This window comes from Ochlerotatus camptorhynchus, unplaced genomic scaffold, assembly GCF_037179485.1.
Source record: "Ochlerotatus camptorhynchus isolate MF236.1 unplaced genomic scaffold, CSIRO-AGI_Acam_v1.1 ptg000087l, whole genome shotgun sequence".
In the NCBI taxonomy this organism is placed as follows: domain Eukaryota; kingdom Metazoa; phylum Arthropoda; class Insecta; order Diptera; family Culicidae; genus Ochlerotatus; species Ochlerotatus camptorhynchus.
In genome coordinates this window covers 473870-497333 of record NW_027040577.1, presented here as the reverse complement: position 1 = coordinate 497333, position 23464 = coordinate 473870, and the positions used below count along the sequence as shown (strand labels likewise).

General features: G+C 43.7%; 1 protein-coding gene across 2 annotated transcripts in view; it reads left to right on the top strand.

Annotated features, from left to right (window-relative positions):
• Positions 1-20740, top strand: part of Ptp99A (Protein tyrosine phosphatase 99A) — a 482762-nt gene extending 462022 nt beyond the window's left edge. For both annotated transcript variants that reach the window (XM_065218483.1, XM_065218484.1), the window contains 5 exons: positions 3238-3533; positions 3601-4367; positions 4432-4728; positions 4789-5057; positions 17924-20740. In XM_065218483.1, coding sequence (XP_065074555.1) covers positions 3238-3533; positions 3601-4367; positions 4432-4728; positions 4789-5057; positions 17924-18458 — 2164 coding nt within the window. In that variant the 3' untranslated portion in view covers positions 18459-20740. The remainder of the gene's footprint in view (positions 1-3237; positions 3534-3600; positions 4368-4431; positions 4729-4788; positions 5058-17923) is intronic.
• The last annotated feature ends 2724 nt before the right edge of the window (positions 20741-23464 follow it).

Genomic DNA, 23464 nt, shown 5'->3' with positions numbered 1-23464 from the left:
AATTAACGAACGCTTGCGGTGTAGCTTTATTGGTGTGTGTGATATCAGATCCATCTGTCACTGTTAACTTTCTGCCGCTTGATAAATATTATTTTCGTTTCGGGTGGAATTGTAGTTTCTATCGAGCAGGAAAATGTCCGGGTTTAAGATAAATTTGGAAGATTACCACCTGGTAGTTAACCATGACGGTACAGCATATCAAGAAGAACCGGCATATTTATGTCTACAACACAAAACCAGGAAGTGAATGTGGAAAATATTTTTGTATTATTTTGCTTAAGTTGTAGTTCTCGTACCGCTTGGAAAGACAACGCTAATTCATGAAGGAAATGGCTCTGAAAGAGATATAACAGTGATGTTCATAAAGCCAACTCGTTACTAATTATGCGTTTCATCAGAGTTCCGATCGCGGATGACTGTTACTCATCTTCTCCCAGGATCTGTTGTGCGTTCTTTGTAAACAAACATTTGTAGGCTTTCGCCAACCGATGGTCGCCCACGCAAACCAACATCATCGGGTAAATGAAACTTTCTCCTTCCCCGTGATATTGTTGGTTTACGTGGGCGTCCTTCGGTTGATGAGAAAAGGGCCTATAAAGGTTCGTTTACAAAATGCTCTTGAATTGTGTTTGGGGGTTATAGAGCTGTGAATGACTGCCCGCTAAAATTGGTCCGGGTAGTTCACTGCGGAGTGCTTTAATCTCTACGTTAGCCGCCGAAGTTTAACCGGTAAAGGCACCTTTAGCAACACAAACACTGTCCGGTAGCTGGGAGCGGACTAAGGTCAAATAGGGGACCGGGCATCCGACGGTGACCTCACTGTTAGCAGTGGTAGAGATTTTGCACAGCTCGGCGATGCTGATCTTGTCGCCGTTCATCTTTCAGTTGCCACCAACACAGAACTTACGACTGATTTTTTTTTTTTTCAATTTGATTGGCGCTCCGGTTTGCACGTTTGTCAGAGACGGATAAAATCGTCAACTTCAGCAAACCATAATTATATTTTCTTTTAACCCATCATTCTGATTATTCTCAAAAGCAAAATATGCTTACCTCTTCGTCTGAATAACGATTGACTACGTCCACCAGAAATTCTTTCATTCGATGCAATGTTTTTCTTCTTTTGTTAAGAATATTAAACATCATAAAATATTCATCCTCTGAATCTGATGAAGAGAATTCAAACAATCGAAATAGTTCTTCCATTCCAACCTCTTTTTTTTGCAAAATTGAAAACTGTAATCAGCTGTAATCGCTGCGTCACGACGAAAACGAGAGTTTTGACAACCATGTATTTTGGATGTATTGGTGTTTTGCGATAAACATATAGCTACACCGTGAATTTTTCGAGTGCTACACCATCGTGTAGTGGTGCAGAAAAAGTGTTACACCGGTGTAGCACCAAAACCAAAAACGGACGGTTTCGGTGCAAAAGTGTTGCACCGGTGTAGCTACACCGCAAAAACGAAAACGACATTAATCTGAATCGACGTCCAAAACTTGGCAAGTCGGTTGACAAACTTCAACCTTTTGGGACAGGTAGATGCGGTCATTGCTAAAGGTTCCCATTTCTTATTCAACACGATATTGTATGAAACGTAGTCCAGCGTGTTAATGCCTTTCCACTTTGGCATCAGCTTTCATGCCTCATTGCAATTCGATAATGGGGTGTTTACACTTGTGCTGATGAGCCTGTCGTTCGCAAACCCATGGTTATTAGCATGATGTAAACAGATTTTCGATGTTGATTAACATTAGCGCATCAATTTCTGGCACAAACTTGATCGGATTACACCAATTTTGGTAATCAGCATTATGAAGCTAATGAACGAGATACCACAGACAAACAGGCATAACACATTGAATATTTTTCACTATAAAACAACGTTACTAAAATAGGACCGCCATCTGTTGAGTATACTGTAATGGGCAGTACGCTGAACAGATGGCGGTAGTGTGTAAACGTCAAACGCAAGGGAATTTACTATGCGTGCCACAGGTGGCGGTACTAGGGTGTTCTATGAACAACTTGCGAGTGTTATGTCTGTTTGTCTATGGAGGTACCATCTGACTAATATCGTTTTCGGTAGCACATGTGTCAATATGAGTCAATTACAATGAGAAACCTCTACACTCCTCTATGTTTTCTCGTTTTCGCTTGCGTTGTCGAAAATCTCATCAGCACCATCGAGAAGTTTTAGAGACGATACGGGTGATGAATAATGCGGTACGGTGGAGGCACCATATTCGAAGCGGTTCCTAAATCGACGCAATTTCCAATCTTTATTGTTGAAATCTTACTTCTGCAAATATTGGTTCAGTGCTCTAGGGATGATGGTGAACCATTTTTTTTTTATAAATATCTTGTCAAACTCGAGATTCGATCAAAAATAGACTAGTGCGTCAGCATTCGGAACGCTCGAAATATGCTGCTTTCTGGTTAACTTTAGCAAGGGTATCGACAATATCAGCAACAGTGCTCTTCAGTTCTTTGATTTCATCATCGATCGATCTGGTCGTATAGGTATGTGTAGCTGCATCAGTTTAATTTCTCTCTCGACATCTGCAGAGCTCAAGTATGACAGTTTGTCAAAAATGACATCAAAATGAATATCATTTAAGTCGATTTGGTTCTAACATGTTTTCTATCCGACATGCAGGTTTACTCCGATCGGGCATTTCCGCTACCGCTTCCGTTGTAATTGCGTTCGGGTTGGGTTGATGGCTGCTGTACGTCTTGATTTTAGAGAGCAACATTGAATCTTGCATTTGCAGGCATTATAATGATTGACCAGTTTCACCAACTATAAGTCTACCTTAAATAGTTTAATACTTCCATGCATCAAATGTTCGTACTTAATGTAGAGAAGCACTTTTACGCCGTAGTTGAGTCATAGCGTGTATGTTGAATAATTTATATCTACGATCAATTAAAATGTCAATTGATTTCATGCATCAAACCATCAGCTCTATTGCCTGGCCAATCACGTTTCATCAAAACAGAGTGATTTCAAGTAGTATTCGGATTTTGGCGCTTTTATTATACTCTCTGAATCTATCTGAAATTTCAGTAACCATGTTCAGTAACCATGTTCAGTAACCATGTTCAGTAACCTATTTCTCTTTTATTGCTATTGAGCTAAACAACGCATTGCTAAGATTTGGCTTGTGCCATTACTATTATCATCAAAATATCTACTAACTCTAAACTTTCCCTGTTTCCTTGCTTTTTTTCAGAAAATGTTTCCACGCCGCATACTATTATCTTGACGATCCTCCGGCTTGCCAAGGCACCAACACGGCCGGTGTGATCGACTGGGAAGCCCCCTGCGAAGTGGCCGGCGAAGTGAGGGGACCAATTCCGGTGATTGAATTCACCAAGCACGTGGCCTCGCTGCATGTTGATGGTGACATTGGATTCAGCAAAGAGTATGAAGCAATTCAGGGAGAAGCACTGAACGATGAATACCCATCGGAGCATTCGCAGCATCCGGATAATAAGGGGAAGAATCGTTATCTTAATGTGATTGCTTGTAAGTAGATACATATTACACATTGAGGTAATACGGTTGAGTAATAACTATCGTTTATCGTTTGCAGATGACCACAGCAGAGTGCATCTACGGCAAGTTCCCGGTCAAAAGAAACATTTGGATTACATCAACGCTAACTTCATCGATGGATATCAGCGGCCACGTTCCTTCATAGGGACTCAAGGGCCTCTTCCGGGAACATTTGACTGCTTCTGGCGTATGATTTGGGAGCAACGGGTTGCCATTATCGTAATGATCACTAACCTAGTCGAACGAGGTCGACGAAAGTGCGACATGTATTGGCCAAAGGATGGAACGGAGATGTACGGTGTGATCCAGGTTCGCCTTATCCGGGAAGATGTGATGGCAACGTACACAGTGCGAACGTTCCAGATGAAACATACGAAACTAAAGAAGAAGAAAGCTTCCCAATCGGAAAAACTCGTCTATCAGTATCACTACACCAATTGGCCGGATCATGGAACACCGGATCATCCGTTACCAGTGATCAACTTTGTGAAGAAATCCACTGCTGCCAACCCCTCAGATGCGGGTCCAATCGTGGTTCACTGTAGTGCTGGAGTTGGCCGAACCGGAACCTATATCGTATTGGATGCCATGCTGAAACAGATCGAGACCAAGGGAATGTTAAATGTGTTTGGTTTCTTGAGGTACATCCGAGCTCAGCGAAACTATCTAGTGCAAACGGAAGAGCAATATATATTTATTCACGATGCTCTTGTTGAAGCAATTGATAGCGGTGAGACCAACATCAAAATGGATGCGATAGGTGGACTTGTGAACAATATTGATTTTATCGACAGTCAGTATAAGGTAGGAACTAGGCTCTAGGATTGCTCAAATCAATTGTTCAATCATTTTCTATTCTGTTTTACAGCTCATCACCAGTTACCAGCCGAAGGAAATCAATTTGACTTCAGCTCTGAAACAAGTGAATGCCATCAAAAATCGTAGCTCACTTGTTCCACTGGAAGGTAGCCGGGTTCATTTGACTCCGAAGCCGGGTGTCGAAGGCAGTGACTATATCAATGCCACCTGGCTGCACGGATTCCGGCGGTTACGGGACTTTGTTGTCACGCAGCACCCGTTGATCGAAACGTTCAAAGACTTTTGGCAAATGGTCTGGGATCACAATGCTCAAACCGTGGTGCTACTGTCTTCCGCGGATAATATGGTAATGCGTTGCTAAACTTCATCTGTTGAACTAAATTAAATATTCCTTTATCGATTTTAGTCTTTTCTCCAATTCTGGCCAAACGAATCGGAACCAATGGAGAGTGACTATTACCGCATCCGGATGGAGTCGGAAACGTCAGAGAATAACTACATCGTGCGAAATTTCGTTATCCAGTCCATCCAGGACGATTACGAACTGAGTGTTCGTATGTTTGAGAACCCCATGTGGCCAGACATGGCAAATCCCCGGTCAATCTACGACTTCACTCTGCGGGTGCATGAGCGCTGTGCGCAGTACCGCAACGGACCGATCGTCATCGTCGATAGGTGAGTATGGCGTAGACAGAATTAGGTTTTATGACAGTTCTTTGACAATACATATTTCAATACATGACACATCATAATTATGAAAGTCTACGTAGGCATCAGGGGGTGGGGAAGAGGTTTCAGAAAAGTCTACTAGAGACTATACGAGGGAGGAGGAAGGAGTTAAGAAATATTAAATATTGGTCTACGTGGATTATGAACGGCCCCTATCCAGGGACGTAGTGAGGGAGTGGCGAAAAGAGTAACTTTTCCACGACATTAATTTCATTGACATTTAATCAATAGGCGTAATTCCACGGGCATTCTGCACGGAATTCTTATGGACTTCCGTTGAGAATACCAAAGTAATTTTGAAAAATATAGAATGGTCTTTGCAAGAAGAGCTTCAGGTGAATTCTTCGGAGAATTCCCAAGGTATTTTGAATAAAAGTATTTGCAAGTTATGAGGTGAATTCCATTTGGATTATAAGGAGAAGCCCAGGACACTGAGCAAGATTTAAAAGAAATTGAAGACAATTCATGTAACAACTCTTATGGGTTTCTGCCCACAATTGGGTTGTTTGATTTCGAAAAATATAACGTTTTTTATACATCATCTGAAAGAGCTTCGTTTTAACAGTGTACAATGATATTTTTTAACGATCCCATAGACATGCATCTCAATTTTTAAATCAAGATTTTAATCTTAATTTTTGACACTAAATTCACAGACAAACATACATAACACTCGTAAGTTGTTCATCGAACAAGCATTTAACGGTTATTTTAAAAGTATCGTAGTTGGTAGTACCGCCACCTGTGGCGCGCATAGTCATTTTCCTTGCGTTTGACGTTTACACACTACCGCCATCTGTTCAGCGTAATACCCACCACAGTATACTCAACAGATGGCGCTAATGTTTCAGCGACGATGTTTTACAGTGAGAAATATTCAATGTGTTATGTTTGTATGTCTGTGCTAAATCTATTAGTTTATCGGGTCTCATTTTTTTTTCGATTACGACCCTCTTTTGGGAAATGTATATGCTCGCGAACCATCAACATTTTTATAGTTAAAATTATAGTTTAGTTACAATACATGAAAATCAAGGGTTTTAGAATCGGTAAAACGCCATAAACTACCAAGAATCTGTAAATTAGTAATAAACCTTTAAAAGTTTATTATGCCAAAAAGTAATAGATCCACCAAAACGACCCTGAAACGCCAATAATGTCTTGAAAATGCTAAAAAATAGCATTGAATCGCCCTAGAAACCTAAATAGCCAGCGTCTAGTGCTGTGGTTAGTATGACGCGCTTAACATAGATGGCCCACAGCGACTCACGAAGAGGCAACAACCATATCGTTGTTTATTCGAGAACATCATCACTCACCACGCGGTGATTGAATAAACAACGTTTGATGAGACCGGATGGAATTCAACATTGAAATCTGTGCTTTTCGCAGGCAATTGGTGATTATTTTAATTATCATTGCAACAGTTGCACATTCGTGCAATTTTCAACAGTGACACTTTGAAAAATGATAAAGTCTTAAATTTATCAGATGCGTTGAAATATTACTCATCGATTGGTGATGAAATTATTAAAATTGGACCAGGGGCAGCTGAGTTATTAACGTTCAAAATCTTTCATAATTTTGTTACATGTTCCATTTTCGATTTTCACAAAGTGTACCCCCACAAAGTATAGAAATCACAAACGTAGTCCTACGTCAAAAAAACTATTTTTCATTATTTTCATCAGAAAAAGCGCAAACGAATTTGGATTACAAGAAACGATGTCAAGTTTTACTTGGAAAATTGCAAACGAATTTGTATTACGAGAAGCAAAATCAAATTTTACTTGGAATGGCGCATTTTGGCTTACGAGTAGTGAAATCAAATTTTACTTGTCAATGGGCAAACGAATTTGGATCACGAGTAGCGAAGTTAAATTTTACTTGGAAATGCTCAATCGAATTTGGATCGTAAGAAGATTTTGAAGTCAACTGCATATGATACGTCGTTGAAGTACAATATAAAAATGCACGGTCCCAGGTGACTTCCTTGAGGTATACCTGATGTAGTGAAGAAGTTAGCTGATCTGCAAACTCCTATGGCAACATTTTAGTTAGCGACCGGTAAAATACGATCGAAACCAACTCAGAAGAAACATGTGCCCAAACTTCCAGCAGGATGGAACTATGCCTCAGGAGAGAGACATGCGGAACAGACGATGAAGCGGAATTAAGAAGCTAGCAATATGTCTCTTCAAAAATACTGATGGAACTCCATCAGATCCAGGTTCGAAGGATGACTTGAGTAGAGTCTTACTTAACAATCCTGCGCACCTCCAGGATCAGAGGTGCAAAGGGCCTTTGGGAAAGATTTCCATCCTGGGCGATTACTAGCTTTGGCCTTGACCTGTGCCCAAGTCAAATTTCGATCAACGTTCTTAATTTCACTGTTTAGGCTCCGCTACCACGAGCCTTTGGGTCTGCCTCTGCTGCGATGTCCTGCTGGATACGATTCCAGTGCTTGCTTCCAGATTTCGTTTCCGCTCCGTCGTAGTGTGAAGCTCGGAATGCAAGATCCAATTGTGGGGCCACCAGGCACGAATTATGTACCGCAGGCATCGGTTGATAAACACCTGCAGCTTCTGAGTGTTCTCCGCTGATACACACCATGTTTCACTGGCGTATAACAGCACAGACTCACGTTCGAGTTAAAAATTCGGATTTTGGTGCGTTGACTGATCTGATTCGCTCTCCATACATTTCGCAAACTGACAAAAGCAGCCCTCGCCTTCTTAATCCGTGCACCTATGTCGCTCTTGGTGCCGCCGTCCGATGCTATCTGGCTGCCAAGATATTGGAAGCATTCAACTTTCTCCACTGCCTGCCCAGCTACCGTGAAATTGGAACGGTTTTCCGTGTTAACATCCAACGATTTGGTCTTGTTGACGTTGATGGTTAGACCTGCTTCAGAGGAGCGTTCCACAAGGTCGTCGAGCTTACGCTGCATATCAGAGCGCCGTTGTGCTAATAACGCAACATCATCAGCCAAATCGAAGTCGTTGAGATGCTCCATGGTAATAGGCTGCCACAGCAACCCACGGTTCGGTACACGGTCAACGGCTCCAACCATGATCTCGTCGACTACGATGAGGAACAGTAGCGGTGATTATATGCATCCTTGCCTCACACCTGCGATTACCCGAATCGGATCAGACAAAGCTCCGTTGTGCAACACTCTGCATGAGAAAGCCTCGTACTGCGCTTCGATGAGGTTGACGATCTTATCAGAGACTCCCTTGCGTCTAAGAGCGCCCAACAAGTTTTCGTGGTTTAGTCGGTCGAAAGCTTTTTCGTAGTCAATGAATACCAAGTACAGGGACTCTTGGAACTCATTGACCTGCTCCAAGATGATGCGGAGCGTGACAATATGGTCCACACAGGATCTTCCAGCACGGAATCCTGCCTGCTGTCGTCGGAGAGTTGCGTCGATCTTCTCCTGTATCCGATTGAGGATAACTTTACACAGAACTTTGAGAGCAATACACAGTAACATGATGTCTCGCCAGTTGTCGCATACAGTTGGATCCCTCTTCTTGGGGGACCAAGACGCCCTGCATCCAGTCGACCGGAAAAGTCGCGGTGCCCCAGAAATTGACGAATAGTTGATGCAACATTTCTGAGGATAGCATGGGGTCAGCTTTGAGCCTCTCTGCTGATATGCAATCGACCCCCGGGGCTTTATTGGACTTCATACTTCGGATGGCTGCTTCTATCTCCTGCAATGATGGAGCTTCAGCTTGGCGGATCATGCCGAGATGTTGATGGTTGGTTGACCGCTGAAACTTCGAGAAGTTGTTCAAAGTGCTCAAACCAACGTTTCAACTGGTCAGTGAGCAAGTGTGTTGAATCGCCACCCGAGTCTCTCCTCCCGCCGTTGAACCCGCGCAATGCGTAGGCGGATCTCTCCGACCAGGAGATGATGGTCAGACGCGATGTCAGCGCTGCGTTTATTCCGAACATCAAGAAGGCTCCGTCTCCATTTTTGGCTGATGCATATGTGGTCGATTTGATTCTCTGTATATCCATCACGGGAGACCCATGTGACTTTATGCACTGGGCGATGGGGGAAGAGCGAACCCCCGATCACCATGTCGTTGTTGCCACAAAACTCTGCAAGCAGCTCGCCGTTCTCGCTCATATCTCCGAGACCATGGCGTCCCATAATGCGCTCATAGTCCGAGTTGTCGGAGACGATCTTCGCATTGAAGTCGCCTGTGTAAATCTTGATATCACCTTTTGGAGTCTTATCAGTTGACTGTAAAAATTCTCTTTGTCCTGCAATTCGGCAGCATCGGTTGGTGCATAACATTGGATTATGGTAAGGTTTCGGACCAATATTCTGAATCTGGCAACAATTATTCTCTCATTGATAGGTTACTTCTTGATAAGCGCAGCCTGTGCTTGGGCGCTAAGCAGAAAGCCAACTCCACGATGTTGCGGAGCGTAAAATAAAAGTACCTGTTCCGAAGGCAGCTTGTGTTCTCCAAAGTTCGGCCAGCGGACTTCACTAAGTGCCAGGATTTCTAGCTTCATACGGCAGGCCTCACTGGCGAGTTGTGCCAGTTTACCCTGTTGGGCTAGCGTCAGTACATTCCATGTTCCAATTCTTGTCCGTTGTTTAGCGCTAAAAGTCGTTGCCATAAAATTAGTTCGTAATCTTTCACTATAGGTTTCTGTAACAATTTGAAGGTTTCGGAGACAGTAGGTGGTTGGCCTAAGGTGTCCTGTCCGCCGTGATGGGACTGCCATCTTGGGTATAGCTTTCGGGGAGAAGCATTTCGTATTCAGCCACTGGATGCCAGTCAGACGCTGTTTGAGCCGCCCCTAACATGGAGAGCAGACGGTCGGGTTTTGTAAGCCACATCCTCCCAAAACGATGCAGCTCCCCCTTCCCTGTCAGCATACGACCAAAGTTCCCACCGGGGTTGGTTACCCGATCTTCCCTAAGGTTACTTGTTCCCCAGTCGGCGCCGCGGGGTGGAAGGGATAGGAGTTACTGGGCAAGAGGCTAAGGACCACTTTCACTTGCGTGACGGGTCTATTTTATATCCTTCAATTACGTGATGTACCGGTGGTACGCATTATCCCAGTCATTTGCGAGCCTTGAGTAGAGTCGCGGCCTTGGAAATCATCTTTGCATTAACATCAATTGCACCCAGCGTTTGATCTTTTACTGGAACGTTCATGGCAGCCAGGGTAATATGGTCGTCAGTTAGTATCTGAATACACTGGCAGCAATTTTTTCGTTGAATTTCATAGACGATGGGAAGCCGGACCCCCTGCGTTGCTCATTTACGTAGTTCCAAAAGGATTTCGGGTGTAGCTTAAGTTTGCGCTAGATGCCTCGTTGGAAACTTGAAAAGCATCCACGACTGACTCGCTGGTACATGTGATTCAGCCTCACATAATGTAGTTTCAGCGGATGCATGCGATACTTCGTAAATTTTCTTAATCCTGCTCTTTTGATTGACTTCAACCTACGTAGCTGTCTCGTCTGCCAGGGAGGGTGAGAAACTTTGTGGTGAGTTATTTTCGGTATGTGTCTGTCAATGACATATGCCAAGCCATGTGAAAAGGTTTGCGCTGCAGCCTCAACGTCATCATGATCAAGGATGTTCTCCCATTCCATGCTAGACAATACATCTATGATGCTACGGTGGTCAGTTTTACGGAAGTCATAAGAAATCGCATCAGGATAATCGTCTAAATCACACACGAGTTTGTCCTCAACAGTGACAATTAGAGGAGGGTGATGCGGAACTAGCTTAGTTAGTGCACTAGAAGCCGAGTAATTTAATGGAGCCCTGCCCTGAGTGCTCACGAAGCAGAGGTCCAAACTACGATTGTTTCCGTTAACTACATGGTTAATTTGAGAAAGCGTTGCTGCGCTGTAGTTGTCGAGAAGGCTAATAGCTCCTGTGTGAAATGTAGAGTTATCAGGATCTGGATACAGGAATCCCCTGTGAGATGGACGCCAAGAAACGCCTGGCAGATTGAAGTCACCCAAAATGAATATCTCATCAACTGGAGTGGCACTTTCGATAACTGAGGAAACTGACCGACAGTGAGTGTCGATGAGTTCATTGTCCCGGCCTCGATCAGGTGGAATGTACAGAGCGCATAGAAATTGTTTGCGATCACCCAGATTGATGGCTGTCCAAACATTGTTCCATGAATCGTTCTAGATGGTCTGTGTCTCTAACTCGCCACGGACAGCTACAAGGACACCTCCAGCAGTAGATTTACGGCTGTTATTAGAATTTCGATAGCAACGAAAGACCTTGTAGTCAGGACCGAAGACTTGACTGGAAAGCGTTCAAGAATCGAGCCACGTTTCGCACAGGACAATTACATCGTAGCAACGATCCGATACAGATGGGCGGTATACCGCGGTACTCTTCAACATCGTGACGTCGTGCTTGCGGTAAGGAATCGAACGACTGCTCTCCCTAGAAATCACAGATACATAAGGTAATAACTGACCATCATCAAGTCTGATTGAATACTCGCCATAGTGAGTGCCACATCCGACAGCAGGTCCGGAACGACTATGACGAACGAAGGCTGCTGATGGCAGGATTGAGACGAAGGGATTTGGGGCTTCCATGGGGCTTTCTACGGCGCGTTCCGGTTTTTCAGGATTGGGAGTTACAGAGGCATCATCACAATGACTAACATAGTCTGAATTACTGAAAGTTGGATCGGCATCAGGCAGTGAATAGTCAATATATTGATTGTACTTGCCTGTAGAAGCAAGCTGAAAGACTCCTGATTCCTATCCAGCCACAGGTCCAGGACGACTATTTTGAGCGCTGGCAGGAATCGGCACGACTGGGCTGGAAGAACCAGGAGCTTACAAAGAGCGGTCCCGGAGATGAATTAGGATTGTTCGAACAGTAAAGCGAATGTTGTAAATGAACAGTATCAGAAGTGCTTCTCAACTGGAAACAGCCGGCAGATGCTTGAGGCGTTGCACTGGAACACGGATCAGGGAAATTGCTGTAACTAATGTATGCATACTTGCCTGAAGACGATGGTTGGGAGACCCCACCACCGAACTCGACCGCAGGCTAAGAACGGCGCTGATGGCAGGAAATAGAACGACTTTGATGCCGGGAAACAGCTAGTGCGATCGGATCGAGTGCTTTGAGGTCTCCCATAATGCAGTGCGTTCTGGTTTACAGCGTTCCAATTCACAACGCGGTATCCAATTCAGCATACTGGGTGCAGTCCGGGGATGGGAGTTGAGAACTCGGAAGGTCCCGGAACAGGAGGGATCGTGATGATTTTAGGCGTGTTCAAACGAAGCATTCACATGTTTTTTTAAACCGTCTTCAAATTCACGGAACAAAATTCCTTTCGGCCATGTATTCGATTTAAGAGCAACTTCGCGTAGTTTTGAAGCCAATCAGACTTTGTACACGATGAAGCTCATACGGCTGATGTCGGAGTCTTTTTTAACTAGCGGAACACCCTTAATCGGATCATCGCACTGTACACAACCTTTGACCAGCTTCTCGATTGATTCCGATTTCACGTTAGGATGTATACGAGAAAGGTACAGCCAAAACAGCTCAGTGGGTTCAGGTACATTAAGGACATTGTCATCCGTTACTGCTTTAGTACCACCAACAAGTGTCGGTTTAATGGCGGCTGACGCATAAGATCGCCAGAACCCAAGTGTGTTGGAGTTGTCAATGCGATTCGTTTCGACAGCTGAGCGATCTGCTGTCCTTGATAACCCATTGCCTTCCTAAGCTCAGCGTGTGCGATTTCCTGTCTCTCGTTGATAGAATTAATCGCACGACCAAACGACGAAACAGCAGTTTTGAACCGAACACAGCGGTGGAGATGCTCTAATACGCAAGGAAGAGTTGGATTCTGCAGAGCGTCTGATATGGACAATAACACGACAGTAAACACAACAAGATGTCCGTTTAGATAACTTTTTCACTGTTTTCACAACCCGAATTATGCTCCAAATAGACGATTATCATAGAGAACTGTACTTTCCACTAACAACCGGTTCGATTTTACAAGTCTATAGCACGGGAAAAAACAAGAACGATATCCCGTATGATAAAAAATCATCAAATTTAACAGCGCAAAATCCCGACGATGTGAATAACATCAAAAATAATTCAGCCTCATTTTATTGTAGGGCAAGCACAACTATGCTCTATACCCCGGGAAGTCGAGAAAATTTCAAACCAGAAAGATTTTCTGGCAACCCTTTATCAATCCTATACTTTTGACAGTAGGCTACATCACGGATCTTATTTAAATACGGCCCGTCTGACGTATACATGGTGGAAAGGGACGAAAATCGTGTTATAAGCAGAAAGACTAGAGCAGATGATAGCATCAAAAACATGGCCGCTAGCCAGGCCCCTGAATTGAACCCCCCCGGCTACTGACACGGCTTTGAGCCCTCTACACTAATAAAATTCCACACATTTTTATAGACGAATTTCCATGAGAAATTCCACATGATTTTCATGGGACCACACATAAACAGAATCCACCCAGCAGCACACATGAAATTTATGAGTCAAATGAATAGTATTTGGTGTTACACATGGCTTTTATGTGTACACATATTAAGTATGTGTCCGACACATATGGGTCCAGGGAAGTTTCCATAGTTACGGCCGGTGTTACCGGCCGAAAGTGAAGTTCTCGAAGTCACCAAAGAAGCGAAGCCATGGGAAGAACTCGGCGTTCCGGAGATAACTTGGAGCCTTCTGGAAACCATACTGCAGGCTAAACTGGTGGCACTTCAAGTTAGAATGCGCCAGTGGTGAGCGATGAGAGGATTCCAAGCGGCAGTATTTTGCTTCCGGTGGTGCAGGAACTGAAAGGACGCGAGAACTACTTGGCCTAGACGATGCGAATGGTGATGTTCCGTGAGAGAACCTGGCGCGCAGTAGATTCCCCGGAAGGTGTTCAAGTCGACCAGGATTTGTCGGACAGAGCGTTGGCAACCATCTGCCTTAGTATTGAACCGTACAACTACAGCCTGGTCCAGCGGGTCAATACTGCGAAGGAGGCCTGGAACAGTCTGAAAACGGCGTTTCAAGACTGCGGACGATACCGGAAGATAAGCTTGCTGAGAAAGTTGACCAGGCTGGAGCTGGAAGACTGTTCGTCCTTCGAGGAGTACGTCGACGAAATCATGTCCACGAGCCACAAGCTGGGAGAAATTGGTTTCGTGTTGGATGATGAATGGTTGTCACTGATCCTGCTCATGGGCCTCCCAAAGAACTACGAGCCCATGATCATGGGACTGGATGCCTCAGGTATCAAGCTCACGGCGGATATGGTGAAATCGTAAATTCTTCAAGACGTCGCCATGGATACCAATTTCAAATCAAGCGGTGCTGCCGGAGCGCTAGCCACTCGTGAAAGGAAGTTCCAGAAGAAGAAGGATAAGTCCGGTGTAAAATGTTTCAAATGCGACAAGCTTGGGCACTACGCGTCCGAGTGCCAGGTGAAGTCGAAGCCCGAGAAAGAATTCCATGGAAAGCAAACGGCTTTGATGGTGTGCATGAAATCGATGCTGGAGACGGAAGACTGGATTTTGGATTCAGGAGCAGGACGGCACATGTTTGAATCCGAGCAAGCACTTATCAACTAGAAAGAAGTCTTAGAGAGCATTTTTGTGGCCAATTCAACCGAAGTACCTGTTCCGGCCGTCGGCAGCGTCAAACTGGATGCCGATGTAAAAAGTATGTGCAGTACTCTAAATATCGCTGATGTTCTGTTCGTTCCAGACCTAGCGGTCAACCTGCTCTCGGTCAGCCGTATTTGCAAGAAAGGGTACCGGATCAATTTCTCGAGGAACTTTTGCGAGGGAGCCAGCGAGTCCACCGGTGAAATCATCGCAGCCGGTACGGAGGTGGATGGGCTATACACGCTGAAGCAGTTCAAGCCTGCCTGGGCATTCGTGGCAAAACCCGGGGAGAAACTGAAGCTGTGGCATAGACGGTTCGGCCATCTGAATCTGGACAATGTGAAGCGTTTGCCGTCAATGGTTGCTGGGATCGAAGTCCCTGGCCAGGACATACCAATGTGCATCGAGTGCGCTGAAGGTAAGCACCACAAGCGATCCACTGAATTGCTGGAGGTAGTTCATTCGGACCTATGCGGACCAATGGAGAAGACATCGCTAGGAGGAAGCAAATATTTCATTACCTTCATAGACGATGCCAGCCGGATGACACACACTTACTTCCTGAAATCCAAAGCTGAGGCATTTGATGCGTTCGTGGAATTCAAAGCGTATGTCGAGAAGCAGACAGGCAAAGCTATCAAGCGTTTGCGGACCGACAACCGGTTCCGTATGTCGGAAATAAATTCGAGCAGTTCTTGAAGGTATGCGGCATCCGTCACGAGACCTCGGTTGCCTACAATCCGCAACAAAACGGACTTGCGGAAAGGATGAACCAGTCGATCGAAGATGCCAGACGTTTCAAATCTACGAGTTTTCGGATCGAGGGTAATGGCGTATGTCGCAAAAGTTAATCGGAAGAAATGGGATCAGTCAGAGGCATGTGGAGCAATAATTCAAGTAGCAATGGTATGTTTCCGTCATCCTCTACTCCACAGATTGCTAGCGAACCCGAGACGCTTCAGCAGGCACTAGAACGACCGGACTGCGATGACTGGATCGGCGCAGTGGAGCATCGGTCGTTGTGCGATAACGATCTAACGGCGGGACGGAGAGCACTCAAAAATAAGTGGGTGTATGCGCTGAAGACGGGTCCGAATGGCTCCATCGAACGACATAAAGCCCGACTGGTTATTAAAGGGTATTCCCAAGTCAAAGGCTAGGATTATGACGTAACGTATTCTCCGTGTGCTACCTCTTGGCAATGGCTGCCAAATACGATCTGATGGTTTGCCAAATGGATGCGGTGACTGCATTCTTGCAGTGTAAACTTCATGGAGATGAGTTCTACATGGAATTACCGGAAGGTTTCCAAGACGCGCGGGCACCGACGAAGGTGTGCCGACTCAAGAAACTCAAGGCGATTGGGTTCCAGCGATCTAATTATGACTCCTGCGTGTACTTCCGGTTCGGCGACGGAAAGGTGATCATCATTTCTGTCTATGTGGACGACTTTCTACTGTTCAAGTCCTGGTGGACGAAGTCAAGCAACAATTGTGTTCAGAGTTCCAAATGAAGAACATGGGGGACGTCAAGCACATCTTGGGACTGCGGGTCAACCGATCGGATGTCATGGTAGCCATAGACCAGGAGCTTTACATTGACAAACTTCTGCAGCGATTCCGGAAGGAGGGAGCCAACTCCATATCGACACCCCTGGACGTGAACCAAAAGTTGACGAAAGTGATGTAACCCGAATCTGTGGAAGAGAAAGAGAAGATGAGAAGCACTCCGTTCAAGGAACTCGTCGGTGGTTTGCAGCTTGTGGCGCAGTGCACTCGACCAGATATCAGCCACGCGGTGAGTGTCGTCAGCAGCTTCAGCCATGAGCCTGGAGCAACCCACTGGAAGGCAGCCAAATGAATTGCGGATTGGGCGAACGACGTCAAAACTCGGCGTTCCATTACCGGCTACGTGTTCCTGCAAAGTGGAGGTGCTATTTCTTGGAGCTCGAAAAGGCAGTCCACCGTAGCACTTTCCACCACCTAGGCTGAATACATGGCATTCTCTTCTGCCACCCAGCAAGCGGTTGAAATTTCCGTTCCAATCAACTGCGATAACAAGAGCGCAATAAGTCTCGCGGAGACGAATGTCGGCCTTTCTTCAAGAAGCAAACATATAGACATAAGGCATCATTATGTAAGATATCATTTAGATTGTAAAACTATTACATTGAATTATGTCCCATCTAACCTTCAGGCAGCAGATATGTTCACGAAAGCACTAGCGAACACAAATCTGTTTGAAAATAGACAAATCTCGATGAACATTTCAAATGGTCCTATCTGCTTTGATCGATTCTCTTCATCGACTTTCTCTTTCGTTAATAACTTAGCTGCAAAATCTTTCCCTGTTGTATTTGACGTTTTTGACGCTAGATAAGAACCTCCTTTATCAAACTATGTGGTAGAATTAGCGCGAAATCTGTTTGCATAGCAGTGGTTATGAAAAGAGAAAGTCGATGAAGAGAATCGATCAAAGCAGATAGGACCATTTGAAATGTTCATCGAGAAATGATAGGAATTCAGGATTTCCCGCTTAAGGGGGATGTTAGAACAAAGTAAGCGTTGGTATAATTGTTCAATAAAACTTCATTTGTTACTTGCACTCTAACTTGAGTAGACGTTTCTATCAATTTCAAGCAGGGCTCTCGATTGGTAAGGGGTTATTAAAAAATAACACCCCCTCCCCCTCTCCGGTCACACGCATCATCCAATACTTATTACGTTCACTGTAAAAATTCCCCAAAACCCCCTTCTCATCCTCAGGAACTGAAGGGCCTCGTTACAGGTGTCATTTCACGGTGAAAACGAAGTGAAGTGACCAGTTGTCACTCACGGTGAAGTGATTGTGTGTAAATCAAATGGGAATCACTTCACCGTGAGTGATACGTTATCACTTCACCGTGACGTGACATTGGTAATAAGGGCCGAAGACATATTTGAATCACTCCTAGCTACATAAAAACTCCCCCAAGCTAGATATTCTCGTCAAACTATGGCCATACGTTCCTTACGAATTGAATTTTATTATGAGACAGTTATGTGTGCAACGGCACATAACGATTACAATTTTGAAAATCATTAGTAAATTTAACAGATTTTTTTCATTCAACAAACCTCTCCTTTCTTCCGTACAGGTACGGTGGCTTCCAGGCATGTCAGTTCTGCTGCATCAGTTCGCTCGCGATGCAGTTGGAGTACGACCAGACGGCCAACGTGTACACCTACGCCAAGCTTTACCACAACAAACGCCCGGGCATTTGGAGCTCGTACGAGGACATCCGGCAAATTTACCGGATACTGTCGTACATGCCTAAAGAGCTGGGCCTGCTCAAGTGCACCGAACTGCGGACGGAGTTTGACGATGCGGCCATCATGACGGCTACGCCCGATTTGTACAGTAAGATTTGTAGTAACGGTAGTATTAACACGCATCTGAATAGTAGCGGAGGCGGCGGCGGTGGAGGAGGCGATGGAAACGATGTTGGACCTACGGGGAATGGTACGAACGGTGGTCTATCAATGGGAGGAGGTGGTGGCACAACCACTACGGTAACTAGTATTCAAAATGGAGGTACGGTAATTGTGAAAATGAACGGTGAAGATAATGACGAGCTGTCGGTGGTGGTGGCCACCAGTAATCATCTGAATCTGGATCACAATCAGTCGTAGGTTGGAAAAGTATTTACAAATTTTTAAATTCCTCTAAGTTAACCAGCGTAGGCGTATTAGTCATGAATCTAATTTTAGTACAACTGACAGTCGAGTTTTTTTTTAATATTTTACAAGTCTATGCTAAGAAGAACGGAACTGTCGTATTTAGGTAATGTGGAGTGCATAATTATTTATTGATCAGCTGAATATTTCGGGTGGTCAAATGCATTTTGCTAAGACAAAATTTTGTGACAATTTTAATAGAGAGGAGTTGCATGTTTACTGATCTTTACTTTTTTTTTAATTTTTGGCTTTTGCATCTCAGAAAATATCTTCATCATAAATTTTACAATCAAATGTATAAATTAACTTGTATTTTCCTGACAGTGACGAATACTCCAAGAATCTAGTCGAAAAGCGAATGTTATACACAATCATTTTTGGTTTATTACGTTTTTCATGCATTGGCAGCGTATATTATGCGAAAATTATGAATTTGCTGGCACTACCCGAAATTGATAATCAAATCGAGTTTTGTTTTTCTTTTGTATTCGTTGAATAAAACAAAAGAACAATTTCCGTTAAATGTAAATAGGAAAAAAAAATTCACATGTGATTCCAGTGAAGTAAGTTTTCGGTTCAGTGTATAGGTTAGATCTCGCTTCCACGTGCATTTTCTGCCATTTTATTTTGGGATAGACGCTCTGCTTTGTAAAAAACAGGTATTTTCCCACAAATATTAGATGACCGTGACCGACCCAAACTAGACTATTTAAATCTCTTGACAGTGCGAAAACAAGTTAGCAATCTAATTATATAATATTAACCGAAGGCCGATAAACCGCGAATTCTGCTGTGCAACTGAACTCAGCCGGAAGAAAGTATTGTGAAAGAGAATATGTTTGCGTACCGTACATTTGGATGCATCGTGACCGAGAGGGACAGTTTCTTCTGACTGCTCGGACGACAAAAAAAAAAAGACTGGTTTTCTAATTTCTTATTGTAATGTTACATAACCATGGTATGCAAATCGATGAATCGAGGATGATGATTCACTGTGCAAACCGAAAGCAGAATCATTATAACCTAATGCAATTATAACCCTATAGGAAAATATACCTTGGAGTAAATTCTAATCCAGAAACAACAAATAAAATACTCTTACATTCATCAAACAATAGATGTTCTAATGTTGAAAATTTATGGCGAAGTGAAAACAAAACTGACTTTTCCAGCTGCAGTGCCAAAAAGTCGCATTCCGTCAGCCCATACTAGTGTTGAGCCATTGCATTGGTTTCAATCATCATCATAATTTGATCGTAGGGTATCGTACGGTTTCGACAGGTTTTCCTCTCAACGAAATTATCTGAAAGATAGGCATAGGGACTGACAAAGCCGTTCGACATCTTACATTGTCATTCTTGTTGGTGTAGATATCAGAAGCAAACGAAACATTATTTCCCATACCTACAGATGAGTAATACGGTTAAACAAATAGTATAAATAACAGCCAGAAACAAGCGTGTTCCGAAAATTTGTAGATATGAAAACATTCAAACAGTTGATGAAACTCAAAATGCAGAAGAATGCGAACATGCATTGAAATCTGGTCAAAACGCACATAGCCTTGATTTAGGAAAAACAAAAAAATAACGTAAGATCATTGATTACAATATTCTTTCGCCAGAGGAAACAAATAAATAAATCCCGTGACCTTTCCACTTCAAATTCAAACAATTAAACAAACAAATGATATAAACATGCGAAAATGTTCAAAACAGGTACACGTACTAGTTGAATTCGTCGTAAACTTCGAGTAAAATTTACACAAATAAGAGTACTAACGATAAACACGAGAACAAAACTAGTTAAATATATCCACTATTAGACGAAGAATATAAAAGTAAACCCGATCTAACGAAAAGAGATTTTATAAATCTTATGAGATATTCTCGATTTTTACTATAAATTGCCCTTTTTTTTATTCATTAAGCAACGATTAGTTCTGAATCATTTTGATTACCCGCAAGCAAATCGACGGATAATTATGACTGGATAGAACTCAATCCCCTGTTAGTAACAGAAAGGCAGAGAACGCGGTTTGTTGACTGAAAATAGAAATATGTAACTAGTAGCGCATGGATTGCAACCGGGAGAAAGGAAAAGGAGAAGAAACCCTACAACCTATTAAAATCTATGAAAAATTAGCGACTAGCAGTACAGTAAATGCAAAAACTAATTTTTAGCAGTCATACAAGCAAGTAGAGAACGGTAAGGATTAAGCATATGTTTAGGAATTATGAAGTAACAGAGACAACTGCTAGGCTAGACGAGTGGAAGAGCAAGTAAAAAGAGTCGATGAGAGCGGGCAACTACCGTTTGAAAGGCAAACATGATGAAACATACTGAAAAAGTAAATGTAAAATTTTATGTGAAATTGCATCAACTGACTGTGTTAGTGTAATGTTATACGAAAGAAATCCTCACATATGTGTCTTTGTACAATATTACATACATAAATCTCCTGAGAGCATCGTAGATAGTTCTGTGCACCAACTACTTCCTGCGAACCTTGGCTGACAACGCTAAGCTATGTAATTGTTCTCATTTTGTTGCATTTTCTTAGGGTTCCTATAGCCACGAAGATCTCTTCTTGTTTCTGAAGAGTTGGATCGAAGGAGCTGTTGATTTCTGTAGTTAAGAACTTGTTTACCCGTTATCAATAACTGAAAACTTTATGTAGTATTAAACCAGACTTCCTACTGAACACACGTCTTTCTCTAAAGGTTATGGGCCCAGTTACGTCCGGCCTCTGAAGTTGAAGCTAATTGATTTGAAGAATCCAGAAGTTCGTTACGGAATTACGGAAAAGACGGGAGTGAAGATGTCAAGCGCGGCGAAAGTAGGAATAGTCCAGTTTGCTGGTGAAGGATACGACATGTGAAGGTTCCGGGTCGAAACGCAGTTGTCGGCTCACGGCGTGAAGGAAATGATCACGAAGGATGTACCAGCTGACGAATCGCACAGGAAAGCTTTTCAAGAAAAGGACGAAAAGGCGAAGGCTCTTCTAGTTGCGTACATCGTGGATTCTCATCTGGAGTACGTGCCTGACAAGAACACTGCGGAGGAAATGTGGAACTCCCTGGCAAGCACGTTCGCGAAGAAGGGATTTGCAGCGCAAACATACATTCGGAGGTCCTTAGCAACGCTAAAGATGGAAGAAAGAACACCGTTAAAGGACCACTTCCGAAAATTTGACGAGTTATTCCGCCAGTTGAAGGGAGCTGGTGCTACTGTCACGGAGTTAGATGCCGTAAGTCAACTGTTCATTTCTCTGCCATCGACGTACGATGTTGTCACCACGGCTATGGAGAACCTGGGAGATGATCAGTTGAAGTTGGACACGGTGAAGGCGCGTTTGCTGGCCGAAGAGCAGAAACGAATGGGAAGAGGAGACAATTCATGTGCATCATGATCAGGATCAGCGTTTGCAGCGAAGTCGGAAAGAAGCATGGAAAAGTCCAAGTTTCAAGGAAAATGCTTTGTGTGTGGTGAACAAGGGCACAAGAAGGATGCATGTAAAAAGTTCAAAAAGTGGCCGGAGACGAACCAGCCCAGGGCTGAAAGTCTCCTTAATAAAGATATATATATAAAAAAAAAAAAAAAAAGTTCAAAAAGCGGTATGATTGAGCTCAAGTAGCAACTGTTCCCGTAAACAGAGAAGTGGCGTTGATGATTTCCCAGGAAGCGATCTACAAGTCGAAATTGGACATTGAATGGATATTGGACTCGGGAGCAAGTCGTCACATGGCCAATGATGAGCGGTATTTTCACGAGTTCAAGGAGTTCGACAGACCGCTGGTAATTGAAAGTGCCAAGCAAGGTGAGAAACTTATTGCTACTAAAGAAGGCACAGTGAAAGCGAAGACGTTCATGGATGAGAACAGTCTGACATTGTCCTTGGGAAACGTCTTATTTGTGAAGATCTCAAGATCAATTTGCTGTCATTGTCGCGGTTGCTGAAAGCCAAGTCCAAGTGGAATTCCAGCCGGATCGAGCAGTGTTGTCCAAAAAACGGTGAAACAATAGCTGTGGCGGAACTACGCGGGAATCTATTCATCCTTGCGAAAGATGATGATGATGAGTTGCAGCTATGGCACAAACGGTTTGGTCACTTGAGCTTCAAGAATGTACGACGCCTGAAGCAGAGCGAAATGGTAGATGGAATCGGGGAAATTAAAAATGAAGGTGGATTTTGCGAGTCCTCTGCAGAGATCAAGATGACCCGGTTACCATTCAACAAGAGTCGACCGAGCACAACAAGATTATTTAAGCGTGTTCATACGGATGTTTGTGGCCAGATAACACCGAAAACAGTAGATGGGTATCAGTACTTCGTGTCGATTATCGATGACTATACTCATTTTGCTGTTATATATTTGATGAAACGGAAGGACCAAGTGTTTGATTTCTTCAAAGTACACGAGGCCATGGCAACGGCAAAGTTCGGGAACAAGATCGCAAACTTGAGGTGTGACCGGGGAAGAGAATACTTTTCGAATGATCAGCTTGCGTACTATATGAAACAAGGAATTCAAGTTGAATCAACCGTTGGTTATACACCACAGCATAACGGAGTAGCAGAGAGGTTCAACCGGGCCATTGTGGAAAAAATAATGAGAACTATGCTAGCTGAATCCGGAGCACCGAAATTTATATGGGGCGAAGCAGTATTGAATGCAGTGTACGCAACAAACCGAAGTCCAACTGAAGCGTTGAAACAAAACTGTACCCCGGCTGAATGTTGGCACGGTGAGAAACCTGAGAAACTGAGAGTGTTCGGATGCCAGTCATTTGCATGGGTTCCGAAACAAAAGAGGAGCAAGTTAGACCCAACCGGTTTGTGCAGTGTGATGCTGGGCTACGCACCAACCGGTTATCGTCTGTGGAATCCAAAAACGAGGAAAATGTTCGTGGCACGAGATGTGAAATTCGAAGAGGCAAGTTTTCCATTCAAGACACCA